The sequence below is a fragment of the Carettochelys insculpta genome, chromosome 19 (assembly GCF_033958435.1).
Source record: "Carettochelys insculpta isolate YL-2023 chromosome 19, ASM3395843v1, whole genome shotgun sequence".
Classification (NCBI taxonomy): domain Eukaryota; kingdom Metazoa; phylum Chordata; order Testudines; family Carettochelyidae; genus Carettochelys; species Carettochelys insculpta.
The window spans coordinates 8,735,533-8,756,053 of NC_134155.1; the positions used below are offsets into that span (position 1 = coordinate 8,735,533).

Below are 20,521 nucleotides of genomic sequence, written 5' to 3' on the forward strand. Positions count from 1 at the left end.
ACCACAGGAGATCAATATTATCTAGCAGCATTACCAACACTTCTACTGCTCACTAGTCTCTTAGCAGTGCCTTTTTTGTTAAAAAAAAAAAAAAAAAAGCAGCCAGTACTCAGTCTTCCCACCCCACCTCCCCAGCCAATCCCACAGCCGGGGCTGCTGAGGTCCAAGTACTCAGTACTGGAAGTACTGGCACAGAAAAAGCACTGACTCTTAGACATTTGGGGTAAATTAGCACTAAATAACAGAACAGAACACAGAGCCAGGACTGGTGGCTGTAAACAAACTTCATGGGACTGTGTGAAACTTGGCCACACCCATGATAAGTGCACAACCAGCTAACTAAACTGGACCATGAATGTTGCTGGACCAGAGAGTTCTGAACTATGGAGATTCAGCCTGTATTCTGATCCTTCTCCCTACTTCAACATGTTCTCTTTCCTTTCAAATAGCAAAATCTACATGGCTTTCTCATTAGTTACAGAAGCACAGGAAAACATTTCCAGCCCAGAAGCCAAATAGGGTCAGGTTCATTTTCAAATCTCAAACATATAAAGTGTATTGTGAAAAATATATCCAGGGTGGGGTAGCCGGTTTTTGAGGAGGCCCCATGACACACTCAGATCAAGGCTGGACCTTTCATCTCACTAGGCACTTTCTAGTTAATCTTCAAGAAAATAAAATCAACCAAGACATTAAGGCAATGTCTGCAGGAAAATGTAACCTGACATGTCTACCTTCTGATTGTCATTCAAACCCCAAATGCTCTCACACTGTATGAAGGGCAGAATTTCAAGTGAAAAATTCTATTTTGGGGGTAAAATTGGGGGAAGAATTGTCCACTTTCACTAGGGAAATTCATAAACACGAGCAGAAGAACTACAAAATCAAAGTCACTTTCAAAAGTGTCCTTTGCCTTGACTGATATGATTTTACAGAAGCAGATTTGGGGGGAAAATGTTCAAGCATACCTACGTGACTTCAACAACCAAGTCCCACCGCAGAAGGGACTTAGGCATTTAGGAACCTATATATCATTGAACGCCCAGGAAACTTAGGGCTTTTCTGCATTTTAAGTGCTACAGCTGCACTTCAGCGTAGACACTCTTTGGCCAGCGCAAGAATCTACCTTCCGAACAGATGATAGCAAGATCAGCCTAGCACTGTCTATACCTGGTTTAGGCTGGCTTAATTATGTCCCTCAGGGTTGTGGATTTTTTCTGGGTTGACCTATCTTTTTAATGCAGACCAGGCCTGAAGTCCCATTCTCAAAAATGATGAAGGCCTGGTTTACACATAAAACAGGTCAATCAAGCACAATATGAAAGGTTTTACACTCAAGGCTATGCCTACACTAGCCTGGAGGACCGACCCACTCCGCGTAGATCTTCGAGCGTCCATTTTTAGAGGGTTTGGGACTTTTGCGGGGTTCTACTAGGGATGTGCTAAGTCAACCTCCCAGGGGTCATAGTCAGCCCCTGTACTCCTCGCGAGATGCAAAGAGTAAGGGTGATCAAAACAGAAACTCTCCCATTGACCTTGTTCAGTAGGGACAGCCAAGTAAGCAGAGTACAGATAGGTAAATTCTAGCTATGCAACTGCTGTAGCTACAATTGCGTATTTGCAGTTGACTTACTTTGCCTGTTGCAGACATAACCTAGGGCTGTGTCTATACTTGCAATTCATTGTTCACGGGTGCTTAACCCTTCCCTGACCCAAACAACAAAAATTCCAGGAGCAAGTGCAAGTGCTCTCCTGCCCAAATCAAAAGCCACCCATGGGGGCTAGAAGTATTCTGCTGGCAAAAGTACTGACAAACATTTACACGTGCTGACTCTTAGCAACAGGGGCTGTGCGGACACAGCCTTGTCCTTAACAGCCCCGTTGTGCAGACACAGCCTGAGTGATGTAGTTAAGTCAACTTACCCCATCCTCCCATCCCCCAGTAGATGGAGCTAGGTGGATGGAAGAATTTGCTTTGGTCTAGTCCTCTTTGAAACAGGACTAATCAAAGCAAGCTAATGAACTGTTAATGGGTGTCAGCAGGGTCCATGTGCACAGTTGGCAAAATCACCCCCCAGCTTGCTGAGAAGTAAATGTTTGTGCCGGGAATCTGTAAAGTCAGGGAGGTGCTTTTGACAATTTTACGCTTAGTTTGGTTTCACTCAGCCACCTATTAAAACCCTTGTATTTAGTAATGCTGGGGTCTGCCAAAATTCAACCTACTGTTTTTAATCATCTTCTCACCTGGATTTCTACTATATACATCTGACACACAAACAGCCTGAAACTACAAACCTTTATGCAACTAGTCCTTACTCACACCAAATAGTCCCACTGAAGCGTATGGAGTTGCTTGCATGAGTAAGAATTACCTAAGCAAGTAAGGGTTTCCAGCAAATTACAGAGATTAACCACAGACACATTCATCCTTGCAGTGGCTTCAGTCCACTTAAAACTGAATCAGTTGCTAGTACAGCACCCCCACTTTTCTAATCATACCCACATTGCTCTGAAACTAACAGGCAGCAGACTTTCAATATAGAATCATTTGCGTTTTACCAGTAATTGGTAAATGCCAAATTTACATGATTGAAATCCATATTTTGGAATGTGGGTTGTCATTTTAACACCCGGAGAGATCTTAAAACCAGCCAAACTGCCACACAATGTGTGTGACAAAGATGTACATACTGGGATTAGGACGCCCAGCCAGCATCCAGCGGGGATCATATGGAGTCTTGGTGGGAACAAACTCAATGACTCTGTCTATGGGATCCTTGCTGGAGAGGGTGGGCACTGGGCTGGATACACTCTAAAATAAACAAAACAAAATGGGATAAATGGTCATACAGCATTCATGGCTCTCCCGCAAAGATCAGAAATGCAAATGGACTGGCTGATGTAGACTCAGTCCCTGTGGCACATTACGGCTGCCTCTCCAAACAATCCCAATGACTGCAGCCTCCCAGGGCCTTTGCAAAGGTCTAAAGAAAGCAGTACATTTACTTCGACACTGGCGTGAGACTTTCCTTGGCATATTTTACGCTTTCAGTGCTGCCATCATCCACCAGGCTGGCGATTTAATTTTCAAAAGCCACCTGATTCATTCCACCCACTCTTTCCCAAAGGAAGGTGACCTGAGCGTTCACCTGGCTGCAGAGCAACTCCAATATACAGTAATGACTCTAAGTAATTGCTGGGGAGGGGATCCTTGTAGAATCATTTCTATACAAGACAATCTACTGCACATATAAAAACCCTGCTGCACAGATTACTGTGCACAATTTGCCAGTGGGGTGATGTGCACAGGGAACTGCAAATTATCCAGTGGCCTCTGCAGTACCCCAAGGAACTGAGGTCAGTGAATGCCATCAACAAATACAGGCAAAGGCACCTTGCACTGCTGCACCAAGACTTACCTTGGGCATGTAGGACAGCCACTGCAGAACCGTATAGACCCCTTCAAAATCATCACACACGGTGCTGTGAGTCACGCCGTTGTTATGCATGATCTGGATCCCGCCCAGCTGGTTGTTTGAGGTGTACACCTCCCGCCCCAGCACCTTTAAAGGAGGAACACAAAGGGTCAGGCAATGTGAAAGGGTAACAGAGAGCCCCTCATTGGCTTGTGCCCTGTCTGCATGAGCATTCCATTCCCGGCTTACAGTAAGTCCTACTGCTCCACCAGTCATTGCTGGGGCAGCTCTCTGGACAATATCCAGAACTTCTCCCGAGCAATGTTTCTTAAACTATGTTCTGAGGAACACTGGTGTTTCTGCGAACAACTCACAGGTGTGCTGCGAGCATCTGACACTTTTTGTATATCATACACTGACAGTATAGATTTTCTGGTATTAAAACCTGATACAATGTTACTTCTTTATTGCTAGGCTACCTAACTAAATGACTTCCTTTTGGTTTTGCTGTATCTGTTACTGTTTGGGGTTTTTTATTTGTGGGGGATGGTGGGTTTTTTTTTTCCAAATAAAGTGTTCACAGGTGTTCCACATAAAAAGTTTAAGAAACACTGCTTTAGATGCCTGAGTGCTATGCGAACATTCACCCTCCCATCACCTTTTACAGATGGGGAAACTGAGGCACGGGAAGTGTCATGACTTGCCTTCAGTTACACAGCCTGAGAGAGGCAGAACTGAAACTAGAATCTAGGTATCTGGAGTTTCACTCACTAAACCAGAGCTGCCCCTGTGCAAAACAGAGCAGTGGAACTAACACATTTAGGCCTTTAAGTGGGTGAAAACCAGAGCCCTGCACAGAAACCAGCACCATACACGAGCACAAAGCCCTGGGAGCTCCTTGGAGGGGGCGGGGAGAATAAAACTGACTGCTGGACTTTCAATTCTCTTATGAGGCTCCATCTCTAATCTCAGCCCAGCACCGCAGCTCTTTTCTCATTCTCCTGCTGTCTCTTTCCATTTGCCCTCTCGCTGACTGATACACTGATCTCTCGGTCACTCGGCTTTCTGCTCCACTGAGTCCATATTACTAATAACACCTCTGCCACAGCCAGTTTACCTCATGAAGGCGGGAGCACATCATTACAAAATAGACTCATAACTTTGACATTCTAGCAAATACATGCCGTTTGTTATTTTTATGGCTTGAGTCTTTCCAACAGACAGAGAACATAACATACCTGTTACATTTAGATCTTAAACAAATTCAAACCTATCCCCTCATTCCCAAACAATGACAGCAACTCATTTTGGGGGAAAACAGGGTCTGTGAGCACAACAAGAAGTCCTGTGGCACTATATAGATTAATACATATTTTGGAGCATAAACTCTTGTGGGCAAAGACCCGCTTCGACAGATGCATCAGGGTCTGTAAGCAGAGACCGTGAGGGACCAGACACGGCAACAAAGTTTAGTCATTAGGGGAGCATCGTCACTGAGCAAGTAAGGCTCAGATCTAGTTTCATTTTCATAAATGCAATTGATTTGAAGTTCTAAAATTTCCCATAAGGAATTGAAAGCATTCAGGAAACTTTGCCAAGGGCATTGTGCCCTGCAAATTGTGTGTTTGTGCAGCCACTCAGGAGAAAATGAAGGGCCACCCAGTTGATTAGCAGAGCGCCCACAGACAGGTTTGTGTTTATCTTGGTGGTGCACATCCACAGGTGCCTTGCTGCACATAAAAAATTATTCTGCACAAGGACAGAAAAAATCCGCACATGGATGGAAGATGATTAAAGGGAACATTGGTAAGGAGCATACCTATTTGAAAGTTCTTGTTAGAATGAAAGGGTGTTGAGGTTATTCTATTAGCCAGGATTTGAACTCTTGAAATCCTGGCTCCCACTTCCCTTTATACCCCCTCCTCAACCAAGAACAAGCTGAGAATCCAGGAGTAAGATTTCGGTTCCATGACAGGAAAAGACTGGCCTCCACATGCGAGAGACAAGTCCAACTAACACCTTCCATAGAGGAAAGGAAAAAGAATTTAAACTGCCTATCTTCACATGAATGCAAACGTACACACATGCAAAATGGGCCACTGCTTATCTAGAGACACTGTAGACAGCTAAGGTTTACCGCAGCTGACAGGCAATGAAAACAGTCTAATATACTGCCTGCTCTTGCCCTTAAATCCCTTTTTGGAGATCAAGATAAATATGCAGTTTCTTTTCCGAGTGCTCCAGACATTTGAGTGAAGTGGCAGAGCATTGTGAGGTTCTGTGCCAACGAAATCACCATGTAGGACTGAGTGAGGGGAGTATTTACTGATCAGTGTATTTGTCAGCAGAGGCATAATAGTTCCAGGACACAGACAAAATAATATTAAATGTTAGCTGCCATTAGGTGTGTGCATACATGTAATATGACACACACATGCACGTGCAAACCCATGGACCTAACAGCAGATGAGGATGAATAATCTGAGTAGATGCACAAAGTAGATGCACAAAGCAAACTACGTGACCTACCTTACTGTGTTCCCCTGAAAAACAGGAAGCATACACATAAGGGGGTTCAGAATCCATCTCTCAGTATGCAAGTTGGTACGCAGGTACCAATCCACTGGACTCTGCCTTGCGCACTTCTTTTGTGCAAGTTCTCCTATCTACTTGCAAAGCAGAGAATCCACCAACTCATCTCACATATATGGCATCAGACTGGATTTCAGCTAAGGAGCCAGAGGTTAAAAGGCACTGAGGGGCTAGCCAGCTTATAGGCAATGATCATTTGGCTTGAGAAAAAATGAATGCAATAGCTCATTCATTTACCCTGCTCACCACCTCATCTCTGACCTGACAGGACTACATTTTTAAAGGCTGACAAGTAATTCAATCTCCAATTAACAATTTTAAATAGGCCAGTGCCTATTATTGTATAAAATGGTTCTGCAAGGCAACATCCAAGGGTGAAGCAGAATGAAATGGCTGGAGAGGTACAATACCAATCCTGTGCAATTAAGGGTGTAGGTGTTCTTCAGTGGGACAGATGAGCAGCTAAGACACCAGTGCACTTCAGCTGAGAGATAATTTAGACAGGCAATGCCACACAAGCCCTGTGTGCAAAAGACCACATAGGAGCAAACTGTGTATCTAAACCAGGACACAATCATGCAAAAAAAAAGCAAACACCAACACTGGAGGTTCTGTGACAAGATAACCAGGGAGCTTCAATATACCCCACGAGGAAAGTGGCAGTGAGCATCTTACTCAAAAGAGTCAGGGCAGCAAAACTCTACGTCATCAGCCTTCAAGTGAGCAGCAGTTTTGTGGATGTGATCACGTTCAAGGAAAGGCTAAGTTTGCATAGAGGCTACTTCCTTGGAGGAGAGGTTGTCAAGCACTCAAGGGACCAGTAGAAAACCTAACTCCCAAGCCCAGCAGTCACAGAACATTGGCAAAACACAGAGACAACAGAAGGAATGGTGAAGGACAACAAATCTGATTTTAAAAGCATGAGTATATTACACAGATATAATTTCCTGTTGGTCCTTCTAACATCCCTTTTTGGCCTGAATTCGATAGGGTAGATAATCAGAGCAGAATGGCAATAACAGCCAAGACACTGAACTTCTGAAGACAGACTGCGTAAAAAATAAAATTAAAATTTACTGGATATAAACACTGAAAGAAAGTGAATGTGTTACAAAAAAAACACCAGAAGACTGTTTCTCCTTTTCCAATCCAGCCCCTCGCCTTCCCATTTTACAATAAGAGACACGGGGAGTTATTTGGAGCGAGTGATCTAATGCAGACATAGCACATAATTGGCAAAAATAAAAACACCTTCCCTTTCTGACGTTTCTAGGCAGGGGCCAGGCTACACTGGCTCCTCTGCTTCCTGTCGCAATGGCTTTGCATTTTATATATAATCCCAACTTTCTGATATGGCAGCCTAGATTCGGCATTTCTGAATCAGCAGCAGACAGCTGCTCCCTTGCTTTAGGAGGGGTATTATAGGTTGCACCTCCCTGCTGTGGCATGGTCACGACCTGATAGGTCCCAAACAACAGAATCTCCTGGACTAGAGGTGGTCCAGGGCTTCTGACCCAGCCTCCAGCTCCGTCCCCCGGGACTTCAGGCTGCCACGGGACTCCGGCTCCTGGCTCTGCTCTCCCAGGGCTGCCACAAGGCTCTGGCAGGTGGGAGCTCTAGCCCCAGCCTCACGTTGCAGTTGTGGCCCTGGCTCTGGCCATGTTACCGGCATCTGCTTTGGCTCCAACCCTGGCCCTGCGGACGCCCATCTGGCCCTGGCTCTGGGACTCTCTGGTCCTGCCAGGCCATAGATGTTGCCAGAGGAGAGTGAACTGGATCTAAATATTCAAACTGTAGTAACAAGTCTGGTTTTGTTTACACTAACAGCCTTTTCATCAACACCTCTGCAATGCTTCTCATTACACTTCCATTACATATAGTCTAGAAACTGAACCAAGACCACCTCCTCATTCACACAGGCCTGCAGATAGCCTTTAGATGGCAATGACTTCTGGTCACTGCAGACCTGCTCCAAATGCAGACAGGCAAAGTAGAGGAAAAAGGCTTTACATCCCAGGGCTAATTCTTTAAGCCACCAACCTCCCCATACTTAAGACAGACCTTTCACATGGCTAAAAAGTAGGCTATCCATACCAAACCTGCTACATTAGTGGAACATTATGGTTGCACAATTAAGCACTCAAAAGGAAATGCCAAATCTAATGTTGCTTGCATTACAATACAACCTTTAATTACACAAACAAATACTGTTTCTCAGACAATGTAGTATTTTGTATTACAACCTTACGCTGCATCTACACTATGAGATAAAACCATAGGCACAAGGTTACTCAAGCCCTGCAGGTAGGGGCACTCTGGTCAGGTCAGATCAGCCCATCTGTGGCAGACGCAGGGATGTGGGGGTGGCGGCCTCCCCACTCCCCCACCCTCCATTTACATAGCTAATTAAACAGGATTTTACCTTCCTAATAATGACAATGAAATTATCTTTATTGACTTTGGGGGCAATGTTCAAAAACACAAGAGGGAATTGAGAAGCTAACTGTCCTTCCCTTCTTAGAAAATTCCACTTCAACATTTGTATAAGTGTCACGTTCTCTAAGATAGCTCTGTTAATTTGGGCAGCACCCATACCCTCTAAAAATCTTAGTAGCTAGTGCCCTTCCTTAGGCACATTGCCAGCAACCGACCTGTTGCTGACTGAGGCAATTAACTACAAAACTAGCTTTGCCGCAAACTTAGGCGGCCTGTGTGTGTCAGCAAAGATGAAAGATGGGAGGAAGCGAAATCAGAGGGTTAGAATGGAAACTGTTACGGCAACCTTACATAATGTGCTTGAACCTGTTACTATGTTCACATTATTGTGTGTCTTGGCTTATATAAGAAATGAACATTATATTTTTATACTATTAATAATGGTAAATTATATTCCACAGCTTATATATTGTGCCTCAGAAAACAGAACAGGAAAAACACAAACATAAGCAGCAGCTAGCATCTTTAACAAACATAAGAAAAATTATCAAAATAAAGAAAAATCATTAAAAAAAATCACGACAGGTGACACAGTCAAAGAGTCATTATTTGTGGCTGAGCCTCAGCACATCTCTCAGTTCTTATTTTTATCATTCAGCACTTCCGCTCTGCACATTAACTTATTAAATTGTAGGAATGGCAACTGAGTACAAGAGAATAGATGTAGGCGAAGATGCCAATGAAGCACATGCCTTGAAACAATGAAGAGCTGAGAGCTGTGCTGCTAAACACCCTGTTTCTGGCGTCTTTATCCTACTGTCATGGCAGCATGAACAACCCCCTCCTCTCCAGCGGGGCTTCCTCTCGGAAATGGAACGCAGTCCTTGCATTTCTAATCTATGAGTGTGTGCAGTGCCTGCACTTTTAATTTACGAGCGTTCGGTGGGGGACCCTTCTGACTTGGGAACATATTGGCTCAGTCTAATGTTTGGAGATTATTAAAGTCAGAGCTATACTCCACTATCAAGTCTACAGATCTTTTATTTAGAAGATATGGTGCTCTAAATGCACAAAGAGCTCCCTGTCACCTTTGCATTAAAGCCCCCAGTGCCTGGTAAATGGAATTATATAGCTGTCATCTCCTTTCCCCAAAGTTTTAAGAGTACAATGGGCTCATTTTTTCACACTCCATCCCAGCTTCAGAACTAAGAGACCTACTTTATATTGATTTAAAGTCTCTGAAATAAATAAACCTGCTTCTCCACTGTGATTCACAAGAAATTCATGATACACTATTGCATGATATATTTCAAGCTCTGGCTCCAGCTCTTTTTCCTCTGGTGAGTGATGGGGGAGGGGGGAGGCAGGGGGAAGCTGCAAAGCTGACAGCCTGACGGTTATAGGAGATGGCTGCTGACTGCAAATCCAGAAGCCAGCAGTGGTGGTGGTGGTGGTGAAGTTGGCTTACTTTGGTGGGTGGCAGGGGAGGGAAGAGAGAGCAAATGAACTTGGATGTTTGCGGGCAGTTGGGGAGGAGGCAGCGCACAGACCACGTAACTGCAGCAGAGGGACGTTACGCACCTTACCAAAGCTGTGTTTTCTGAGATGTGGGATCCCTCTCTCCATTCCACTCAGGGTACGCAGGCACTTCATGTGTCCAAGAAGGAAAGTTCTTGCAAGCAGTGTGTGCTGCTCCATGTCTGTGCCCCTGCTCTTCTTGTGCTCACACCAAAGACATAAAGGGATGGGGTGGACCAACCACCTTCCCAGCTTCTTTGTTATGGTGAATCTTGTCATGACCCAAAGCAGCCAGGTCAGAGGCTAGAAGCACACACAAGGAGCAGATACCTCTAAGAACTCATTGCAATCAAGTAACTAACTCCGCTCTCTTATTTGAGTCTGTCTGGGGATGACTGGCAAGCAGAACTGCGGAGGAGGAGTAGAAGTGTGAGAATGCCAGTGTTGTAGCTCCTGGTCCAACACCTGTCCTAAAAGATGCTTGGGTCCAAGACTACTCAGCAATATGTCTGACTGTCTCAGCTACGGCATCATCAGATCTGGCTCCATCAGTCTCATTGAAGGAACACCGTGGCCACCAGATGGGTTGGAAGACAGACTCCATCCAGTCTCCTCCCTTCCTGCTGGTGTTCGAGTCTCTCTGGTGAGGATTGATTCCAATAATGAGGAAGATTGGTGAATATTTTTATCTTACATTGTGGTAAAAGTCACCAAGCACTTCAGAGGTTGTCTCTAGTGATTCCATACCATCAAATCAGAGGTAGATGGTAGTTCATTACAGGGCCATGATAGTATCTTCAATGAATGAGTCTCCAACCCGATGGGGTTCGATGGCACCAGTGGTTTGCAGACCTTCAGGTTCTAATGTTCCTTTTTACTTGATACCATTAAGTCCCTGCAGCTCAGATGTGAAGATTCACCTTGGGCAGGTCAGGGAGGGATTTCTCCTCTTAGAAGATCTAGGAGGGGATCTGCTTTTATGGTTGTGAGTATACCCTTTATGGTCAAAACAAGGGTCTTTATTGCCACTCCTTTTCACTCCCTAATGATTCTGGCCGATGTAGTGAGGAGACCATCCTGTGTCTGCCTATCACTGCACTACACACTCTAAAAGGTATTTCTGAAGACAGAGTTCTCGTGCCTGTTGTGTTTGGCTGGGCAAAGGGCGGGCGATACTGCACTTAGTGGACATTTGAGGTTCTCCGAGGCAGTACGGATCATGATTGCTGACTGGACAAGACACAGACAAGGAGATGCTACATCTACACTGTAGTTTTACAGTGCCACAACCCAAGCCAGCTGACCTGAGCCACAAAGTGATGTCACTTCCACTTGGGCTAGTAACCCATCCAATTTGCAGGGGCAATGCAGGCTAGTACCAACAGGTCTCCACTATCTTCTCACCAGGACAGACATTTGTTCAGAATTCACTGAGAACAAAGACCCATCAGCTACGCCCTTAACTAGCGATAGGCATGTTCAGTGCCAGAAAGGAGACAGTAACTCAGATATGGCTTTGCAGCAAGGCCATGCAGACACAGGCTCAGTGCGCCTGGGTGCCAATCACACATCTCTGAAGCAAAGAGGGTCCCTATAGGCCCCCAATGGCTGCACTGTAGTCACCACTTGGGTGAAATGCGGGCACCGGGCAAAAGAGCACGGCAACATTACACAACATGCTCACCGGAAGCTACAGAGGGAAAGTCAGACAAGAAGAATGTGGGCCAGCATGCTAGAGATAGCAACTCATATTTATGGGAATGAACAGCCACATGTAAATGCAGGTATCTGCCCAGCTTTAAACACACACAGCTACACTGATAGAGATCCAGATACAAAGTGATATATATTTGTGCAAAAGAAAATTAAAAAGACAACAGAAATCTATTAGACTTTCTTCCCTCAGCAAACATAAAGGGACTGGTAATGGGATGTGTGGAATGTAAATCGTCTCTAATGGGAGCAATATACAAATATAACCACTTAAAGCAAGGCAATTAAAAATAAAATGAATAAATGGAGGTACGTGGTTTTGTTACACCGCTTGCATCTGCCTAAAGTCCAATCATCTGTACCGCTTATGTTAATTTCTCTGCCGTTGTGTTACCAAGGGGACCAAGTGGGCCCACAACAACATGCACCCAACCTACTTACAAGGGAAAAGCCTTCAGTGCCCTGCAAGGGGCTGATTCTAACAGAACAAGGCACACTCTCCCCCATCACCAACACCGTGTAATTGATACTGGCTCCCTTGCCTGAGCTGTACACAGATTTTAGCTCCCAGCACAAATTGGCTTTGCTGGGATGCAGAGTAATGACTGGTGGAGAGGTGCAGGGCAGTGGCACATAGATTCTGCACCTGACCTAAGATGGGTGAGTGACCGCAACCCCCCTCCCTCAGCATATCACTCAGTTGTACCCCCAGCATCCTCTAACGCATCCACCTAAGACACAGAGCCAGCAGCCCCTCCTCCTTCCCCCAACATCCTGAGCCAAGAACAGGGTAACCTTGGTGAGATTCACAAGAGGTACTGACTAATGTTTAATGCTGTTGCAGTGTCAATTTCCGTTTGACATTTCTTAGGCCCTCGTTGATTAGCATTCTCAAAACACACTGCACCCATACGTATCTGCCTAATAGTCTTGCTGCGCCACTACAGAAAGATTCATATCATGCATTAATAATTATAATGCTTCTTTGAATGACAGGGGTGGCACTTGCTGTTCTAACTCACATGATTGCTCTCACATGATTGCTTTGATCTAATCCCAAGACTGGAAGCAACTTGAGCAGACACTAAGACATCCCTGCCTCCTTTCTCAGGAACAGAGCTTTGCACAGTCCATATTTTAAAATCATGATCATCATCCCACCCCGCTCTCCCGCAAACAGACAACTGTGTATACAATGGGGTGTTTTATTTTTTCACTTTGTGAAACTGGAGGATAATTAAAAAGCGTGCGGGATACTGAAAGATCAAGCACCCACAGAAGACAGTGTAGACTTCCTTTCCCTCCCTCCACAGCTAAGCCAATAAACCTCAGGTCTCAGAACCAGTTACACTTTTGTGTGGGCACAGCACCAGAAGAGCAGCTCAGCCATCTCCTCCCAAATCCTGACAAAGAGCTCACCCAGCAGTTCAAGACCTGGCCTCCTGCAAAGTTCTGCCAGTCTTGGCATCCAATTTTACCTGTTAGTCCAGGTCCAGGCCTCTCCTCAGCAGGAACTGTCAATCACCCCACATCAGGGAGGTGAAAAGGACCAGATAAAACTAGCTTGTGTTACTTCAAACGTACTGCCAGACTTACACAAATTAAATTGCACACAACTACAAGGAACCATACATACAGAATGGGGAGAGACTGTACAGGAATGACTACAGCAGAAAGGGATCTAGGGGTTATAGTGGACCACAAGCTAAATATGAGTCAACAGTGTGATGCTGTTACAAAAAAATGCAAACATGATTCTTGGATGCATTAACAGGTGTGTTGTGAACAAGACACGAGAAGTCATTCTTCCGCTCTACTCTGCACTGGTTAGGCCTCAGCTGGAGTATTGTGTCCACTTCTGGGCACTGCAGTTCAAGAAAGATATGGAGAAATTAGAGAGGGTCCAGAAAAGAGCAACAAGAATGATTAAAGGTCTAGAGAATGTGATCTATGAAGACAGGCTGAAAGAACTGGGCTTGTTTAGTCTGGAAAAGAGAAGATTGAGGGGAGACATGATAGCGGTTTTCGGGTATCTAAAAGGGTGTCATAAGGAGGAGGGAGGAAACTTGTTCTTCTTGGCCTCTGAGGCCAGAACAAGAGGCAAGGGACTTAAACTGCAGCAAGGGAGGTTTAGGTTGGACATTAGGAAAAAGTTCCTAACTGTCTGGGTGGTCAAACAGTGGAATAAATTGCCAAGGGAGGTTGTGGAATCTCCATCACTGGACATATTTGAGAACAGGTTAGATAGATGTCTATCAGGGATGGTTTAGACAGCACTTGGTCCTGCCACTGGGGCAGGGGGCTGGACTCAATGGCCTCTCGAGGTCCCTTCCAGTCCTAGTGTTACATAAGAACATAAGAACGCCCATACTGGGTCAGAGCAAAGGTCCATCTAGCCTAGTATCCTGTCTGCCGACAGTAGCCAGTGCCAGGTGCCCCAGAGGAGGTAAACCGAAGACAATGATCAAGCGATTTGTCTCCTGCCATCCATCTCCCGCCTTCGACAAAAGGCTAGGCACCATACCTTACCCCTTGCTAATAGCCATCTATGGACCTAACCTCCAAATATTTATCAAGCTCTTTTTTAAACTCTGTTAGAGTCCTGGCCTTCACAGCGTCCTCTGGTAAGGAGTTCCACAGGTTGACTGTGTGCTGTGTGAAGAAAAACTTTCTTTTATTAGTTTTGTACCTGCTACCCATTAATTTCATTTGGTGTCCTCTAGTTCTTATATTATGGGAACAAGTAAATAACTTTTCTGTATTCACTTTCTCCACACCATTCATGATTTTATATATCTCTATCGTATTGCCCCTCAGTCTCCTCTTTTCTAGACTGAAAAGTCCCAGTCTCTCTAGCCTCTCCTCATACGGGACCCGTTCCAAACCCTTAGTCATTTTAGTTGCCCTTTTCTGAACCTTTTCTAATGCCAATATATCTTTTTTGAGGTGAGGAGACCACATCTGCACGCAATACTCAAGATGTGGGTGTACCATAGTTTTAAATAGGTGTTCTGTGATTCTATGAAAAAACAGTGGGTTGATACCACCCACCAAAGTTAGGACAATTCAGAGAAGAGTCTAAAGCATAGGAAAACTTCCTCATGAACCTATGCAAAGGAGTTGCTGGGGACTTTTTTTTTAAAAATGCAGATCATCAAACCAATCCTCAGTGCTATTATGTCCTGTTCTATCAACAAGTCCCCAGGGACTCATTCTTAGGCACGTAACTGACACATACACTACCCTATCATGACACAATACGACACCTATCATGTTAATGGCTTTAACACGGACATGCACAGTGTCCGAGTTCAACGCTGTACTCAAGAAAGATCATTGGACATGCAGGAGCACTCTTTTAAGTTTATTTCTAAGATATTCAAAATGCAAATTGGGAATCCAAGTTTCCACGAATCTCTCCCCAAAGCCTTCTTTTAACACTAGTAGGAAAAAAATGTCAAAAAGCCCCTGCATGCTCAGAAACAACTTTATTTTGTTGGGTGTGATCACTGAACTTTTCTAGTTGCAAAATGCATCATCTGAACAGATGCTTAAAATAAGATCATTCCCAGTCCAATTCATTGTAGACAAAATTCAGCCTTGGTGTCAATTTTCAAGCCAAGTAAAGCCTCATGTAGCTGGAGGAATGCACAAAATCTTGGCTGGACAGTAAAAACAACAGGGCTGGCAGGTGCTCCTCTCCATGTAATTCTAAATAATGATCTCATACGCGTATCACTATCACTCTGTGGAACAAAACGCACTTGGCAAACAAATATTAATGAATTGAGCTTTTAACCCCTCCAGCAAATTGGGTAACTTGTTGTGCTCATTTTGCAGAGAGGTTAAATGGCACAGCACAGGCTACACATTAAGTCAGTGGCAGAAATGGCTATACAGCCCAGATGTTTTGACCCTCCTGATTTTCAGTTCTGTTTTGTTTTAAACGCTTTGCATCTGCTTTGTTTCTGTCAGTCCACACATGCTCCTTACACCTATGTGCGACCAACTGCTGATAGCAGGTAGGTCATACAGACCAAATTAAAGTTCCTACAACTACCTAGTAGTTAATTTCTTTCTTTTAAAATAATACCAACCAAATTAAATTTTGGATCTTCATAACCGACCAAATCAACAAGCTTATCACGTGTTAAAATGAACAAAACAATTTGTGTGCACCCACTATATTTGTATCAGATCACTGGCCCACTACAGTAGTTGGAATGTGATGCGGGCTGAATTCAGATTTTCCTGCAGTTCTACTAACTGTTAGAGTGTCTCAAAGAGAATTTCTACTAATTGTGGGAACATAAGACCTATGATATAAAAGCAAGCAGGTCTACTAATGTTCATTAGGACATGCTGCCACCAAAATATACCAGCCTGGTAAGTATAAGGGGTATCTAAAGGTATTTAGCTGTGCACAACATGAATTCTGACAAGAGCTGATGCAAAATTTCTCACTGTTCTACCAACTGGGACTCCTTTGGCATGTGGGTATGCAACATATATGCACACATGCCATGGTGCTAAAAAAAAATTAAGCAGCTAAGTATGAGCTGCTCATGGACCTATAGGTAATATCAGAAAGATTTATATTAGGATGTCCAGAGATGAAAGGCAGTTATATTAATCTAGTACTCAGTCAATCTCTATGAGAAAAATACCTAAATCCTGCTCTTGCTAGACACTAGATATGGGTGCTTTTCATCTTCTCTATAGATATGCCATAATGTAGGGAATAACCTAAACTTCATGGAAAGTATATAATAAAATTGCAGAATAAGAGGCCATTTATTCTACTCTCCCTTATTTTTCGTATGTGATCAGAATTTACTTTGGTTTCAGCAATGCAAGTTTACTATTTATTTTAATTGAGTGAAATCAGGAAACAGCTTTAGCTCAGAACAAGCAGATGTTGTTTAGGCTCCCTTGCTCTGCTCTGCCAGTGTCAGGCAGCTGAGACCAGGAACTGTCCAATCCTTCTGTTACTTCAATTCCGGGTCTTTTGAAATCACAGTGATTTTTCAGCATTCACTATTAGTCAGTTCCAGGGAAGACTGTGCCAAGGTCTCTCTCTGTTCTTGTTTTCAAGGCTCAGGAACCTTTGCTTGGGAGGGAAAAATATCAGCATGCCTAAAAGCAAAACGAGCATTTTTCGTTGGAAAAGAGCCTTGTGGTTTCTTTAGTAACAGAGGTAGCCATGTTAGTCTGTATTCTAACAAAACAAAACAGCAGTCATGTAGCACTTTAAAGACTAACAATTTATTAGGTGATGAGCTTTTGTGGGACAGACCCACTTCTTCAGATCTAATGTTGTGGTTTCTTTGCTTCCCTTGTTAGGATCACCAATGCTCTACCTGTTTGGATAGGTCTGGTATAAAGCAAAGTCTGTAGGAGAAACAGACAAGCAAAGAACTTCACAAGGAAGATGTGCAAGGGAGGAGCATTTTAGCCACTGCTGTAAGAAGGGGACTCCTAGAGAACTTATTTGTCAGGATATACAGAGCAGAGCACTCGGAAGTAGGAGAAATGCAGGAAACCTGGTCCAAACACAAGTGATGACTATAACAACCTCACAAACAATAATTCACTCCATGATAGCTGTGAATACTCAGTACCATATGCTTTATCAGGCCTCAACCACATGAAGGGTGTGGTCTCTGTTAAGCTGCTACATGCCCTTGCAAAGAACATAGGAAAGCCCCAAGGTATTTTAAAATGTTTCCTTTGAAAGACCTTCTTGCTTTGTGAACACCGCGACACAAACGTTCTCATTTCCCCAGGCTCACAGAGTGAGTCAGGGCAGATCCAGAAGTAAAATTTAAGGGTCAGGTGCTTAGCTGGTGTAAGATGGGGAGCAGATGTCACCTAGATCAGAAACAAGCAGACATAAACACCTCCTCCCAATTTAAAAGGGTTATGTTTCTCAGAGGTCTAGTTTTCAGAAAAAAAACAAAAAAAGAAAACGAACCAAAAAAACAAAAACAAAAAAACCCCACACCTCAGTGGATCTAAAGATAAAACCTATGCGGGAAGACTGAAAGAACTGGGTTTGTTTAATTTAGAAAAGAGAAGACTAAGTGGGGACGTGATAGCAGTTTTCTAGTACCTAAAAGGGTGTTACAAGGATGAGTGAGAAAAATTGTTCCCTTTGACCTCTGATGATGGAGCCAGAAGCAATGGGCTTAAATTCCAGCATGGGAGGTTTAGATTGGACAATAGGAAAACCTTCCCAGCAAGGTGATTAAGCACTGGAATAAACTACTTAGGGAGGTTATGGAACCTCCATCATTGGACTATTTAAGAGCAGGTTAGATAAACGTCTGTAGGAATAATTTAGATCAGGGTCGACAATCTCTGGCATGCATGCTAAGTATGGCATGAGAGCCGATTTTCTATAGCACACGGTGGGAACTCAGCCCTGTGCCTCCCCTCTTCCCCCCATGCAGCTCGCTGCAGCGGCTGCACTCTCCAGGGCCAGCAGCAGCTGCCTGCCCAGGGCTCTATGTCCCGGAGCTGGTGGCGGATGCCCACCTGGATCGACACTCTCCGGGACCAGTGGTGGCTGCCCAGCCGGGGCAGCCTGGAGCTCTGCATCCCAGGGCCAGCAGTGGCTGCCGACATGGAGCCACATAGGGTTCTGTGTCCTGGGGCCACGAGCGGCTGTCTGCCCAGCACTCAAAAAAAAAAAAAAAAATGCAACCCCCTACAGAGCATCCTCATGCCTATCGATGGGCCTGAATTCGATACATTTTATTTTCTTATAAAGATAAATTCAACATTTCATTTTAATCCTGGAAAAACTTGGATTTTTACGTTTTTTTATCAAGTTTTTTTGGGGGGGGGGGTGGTTCATGGAAAATTAGGACCTCTGCTTCAGACACATGCATTCATTCTGACTTCTCAGCTGGCAAGGGGACGTACTGTAAGCATATGAACAGTGGGCAGATTTTTAATCACACGGGCTGCCTGGGATCTCAAACTTTACCACTCCTGGCCAGGAGCCAACAGATGCCGAAAGCTTGTATATGAGACCCTGCCCCAATTCCATCCCTTCCGGGGAAGCTGTGACCCACCTGACCTGCCTCTTCCCCAGTTGTTCTTCCCGACTCCTCAACTTCTTTTGTGGAGCCTCCTAAATGCTGCAAAACAGCTATTCACGCTGGGAGGCAGGTCGAGTAGTTGGTCAGTGCGGATCCCAGCAGGCCGCAGGAACTGGCGGGGGAGGCTTGTTTGGTGATGGGTTCTGAGCATTGGCTAATTTTTCCCTGTGGGTGCTCCAGTCCCAGAGCAGTCACACAGTCGGTGCTGATCCTGGAGTCAGACCATGGATGTTGCCAGACCAGAGTGTCCAGAGTGAAAGAGGGTCAATCTGTATTAAAATCCCAGACATTTTTAGATATTTAAAAAAAACCCAGCCAGATGGAGATGTAAAGACCAAAACAGTAAAGCTCTGCATCTTAATTTATTTATTAATGAAAATGCTGTAACTAGGACTATTAGTGACTTTAAAAAGAATCACTGGCACTCAGCTCATCCAGAAAGGTCAAAAGGTCAAATTTTAGCGCTCCAACTTGGAAAGGCTGCTGACCCCTGATTTAGATGGCGCTTGGTTGTGCCAGGACAGCAGGGGACTGAACTCAACGACCGCTTCAAGTCCCTTCCAGTTCTAGCATTTTATGATTCTATGTCCATACAAATACAAGATAACCCAAAATTTTAGTCTTTCTAGTCTTGTCTCTGAAAGGCAAGTAAACCTCCGAGGCTTCAGGGCACAAGCCACACTCTAAGTGGTGGGAATCAGGAAGATACTTCCTCAGTAGGCAGATTACTCCACAGTTCTCCACTATGGGGTACTGGGAGATGAGATCCTGGACTCAATGGATTGTTGGCCTGTTCCATTATGGAGATTACTGATGTTCCCACCCTTGATGTTGCACAATTCAGTACTCCTATTCATATTCCTGCCTGACAGTCTCACCCCCAATATTAGTCTCTCTTTAATGGTAATGGCTGCATCACCATTGCAGATAGAAATAATACATTTCAGAAAACACCGAGCACCTTCCCAGCGAAAATCAGAGTCTCTTAAGTCATAGCACATGCTATCACAACTGGTTAGTGATTTGAAAAGCCTTAGTCACTTTTGAAAATCTCAGCCCAATTTTCAAGGCCAAGCCTAGCTTCCATTAACAACACCCCGCCAAACTCAATTCTATAGCTAAGACCTTACTAGGCATCTCTGTTTACATGAACAAAAACAGTGCAAGTGCTGAAAATCCCATTAGAAGAAAAGAAAGACACAGAGATGCAAATTAATTATAAACAGGTCAGCCAAGGCTTGGGAACATCAGGTGCGCACAGAAATGGAATGCAGTTATAAAGGCTTGGGCCACATAGGCAATGCAGTCAATTAGGATCACAAGGCTCTTCAGCCTTACTTCCATTAAAAGGGGAACAAATTGAAATTTACATGTTACTGCCTTCCACCAGTACAACAGGCAGCACATCATCTATCTCATTTGAAATCGCACCATGTTAAGCCAGTGACGAGGAAAGGCAGGCAGGGGAGGGAGGGCGGTTGGGAGGAAGGAAAAGTTAAAAAAAAATCTGCCTCAGCAAAAGTTTTCATTAAAATTTTAGACAAATGATCTCTGTGTCCTTCCCCCATGCTGCCTGGGGCTCCATGCTATTTCTATGCAAATAACAACCTCGTGGTTTATATCTTATTATTTCCACCGGAGCTGCAGCGACATGACCCGAGACGTGTGTGAGGTAGAGAGAGAGAGAGGGTGCTCGCTGAAGTGTGAAAAAATATTGTCAGGAGTGAGCGGCAAGAACCA

The 20,521-nt window shown here is 44.4% G+C and overlaps 1 protein-coding gene across 1 annotated transcript in view; it reads right to left on the bottom strand.

Moving 5' to 3' along the window:
- The window catches only part of ACACA (acetyl-CoA carboxylase alpha), a 248,727-nt gene that overhangs the window by 52,068 nt on the left and 176,138 nt on the right, over window positions 1-20,521 (bottom strand). Inside the window, exons 48-49 of the mRNA XM_075013812.1 lie at window positions 3,420-3,563; window positions 2,692-2,812 (exon numbers count right to left, since the gene is read on the bottom strand). Of these exons, the coding sequence (XP_074869913.1) occupies window positions 2,692-2,812; window positions 3,420-3,563 (265 nt within the window). The remainder of the gene's footprint in view (window positions 1-2,691; window positions 2,813-3,419; window positions 3,564-20,521) is intronic.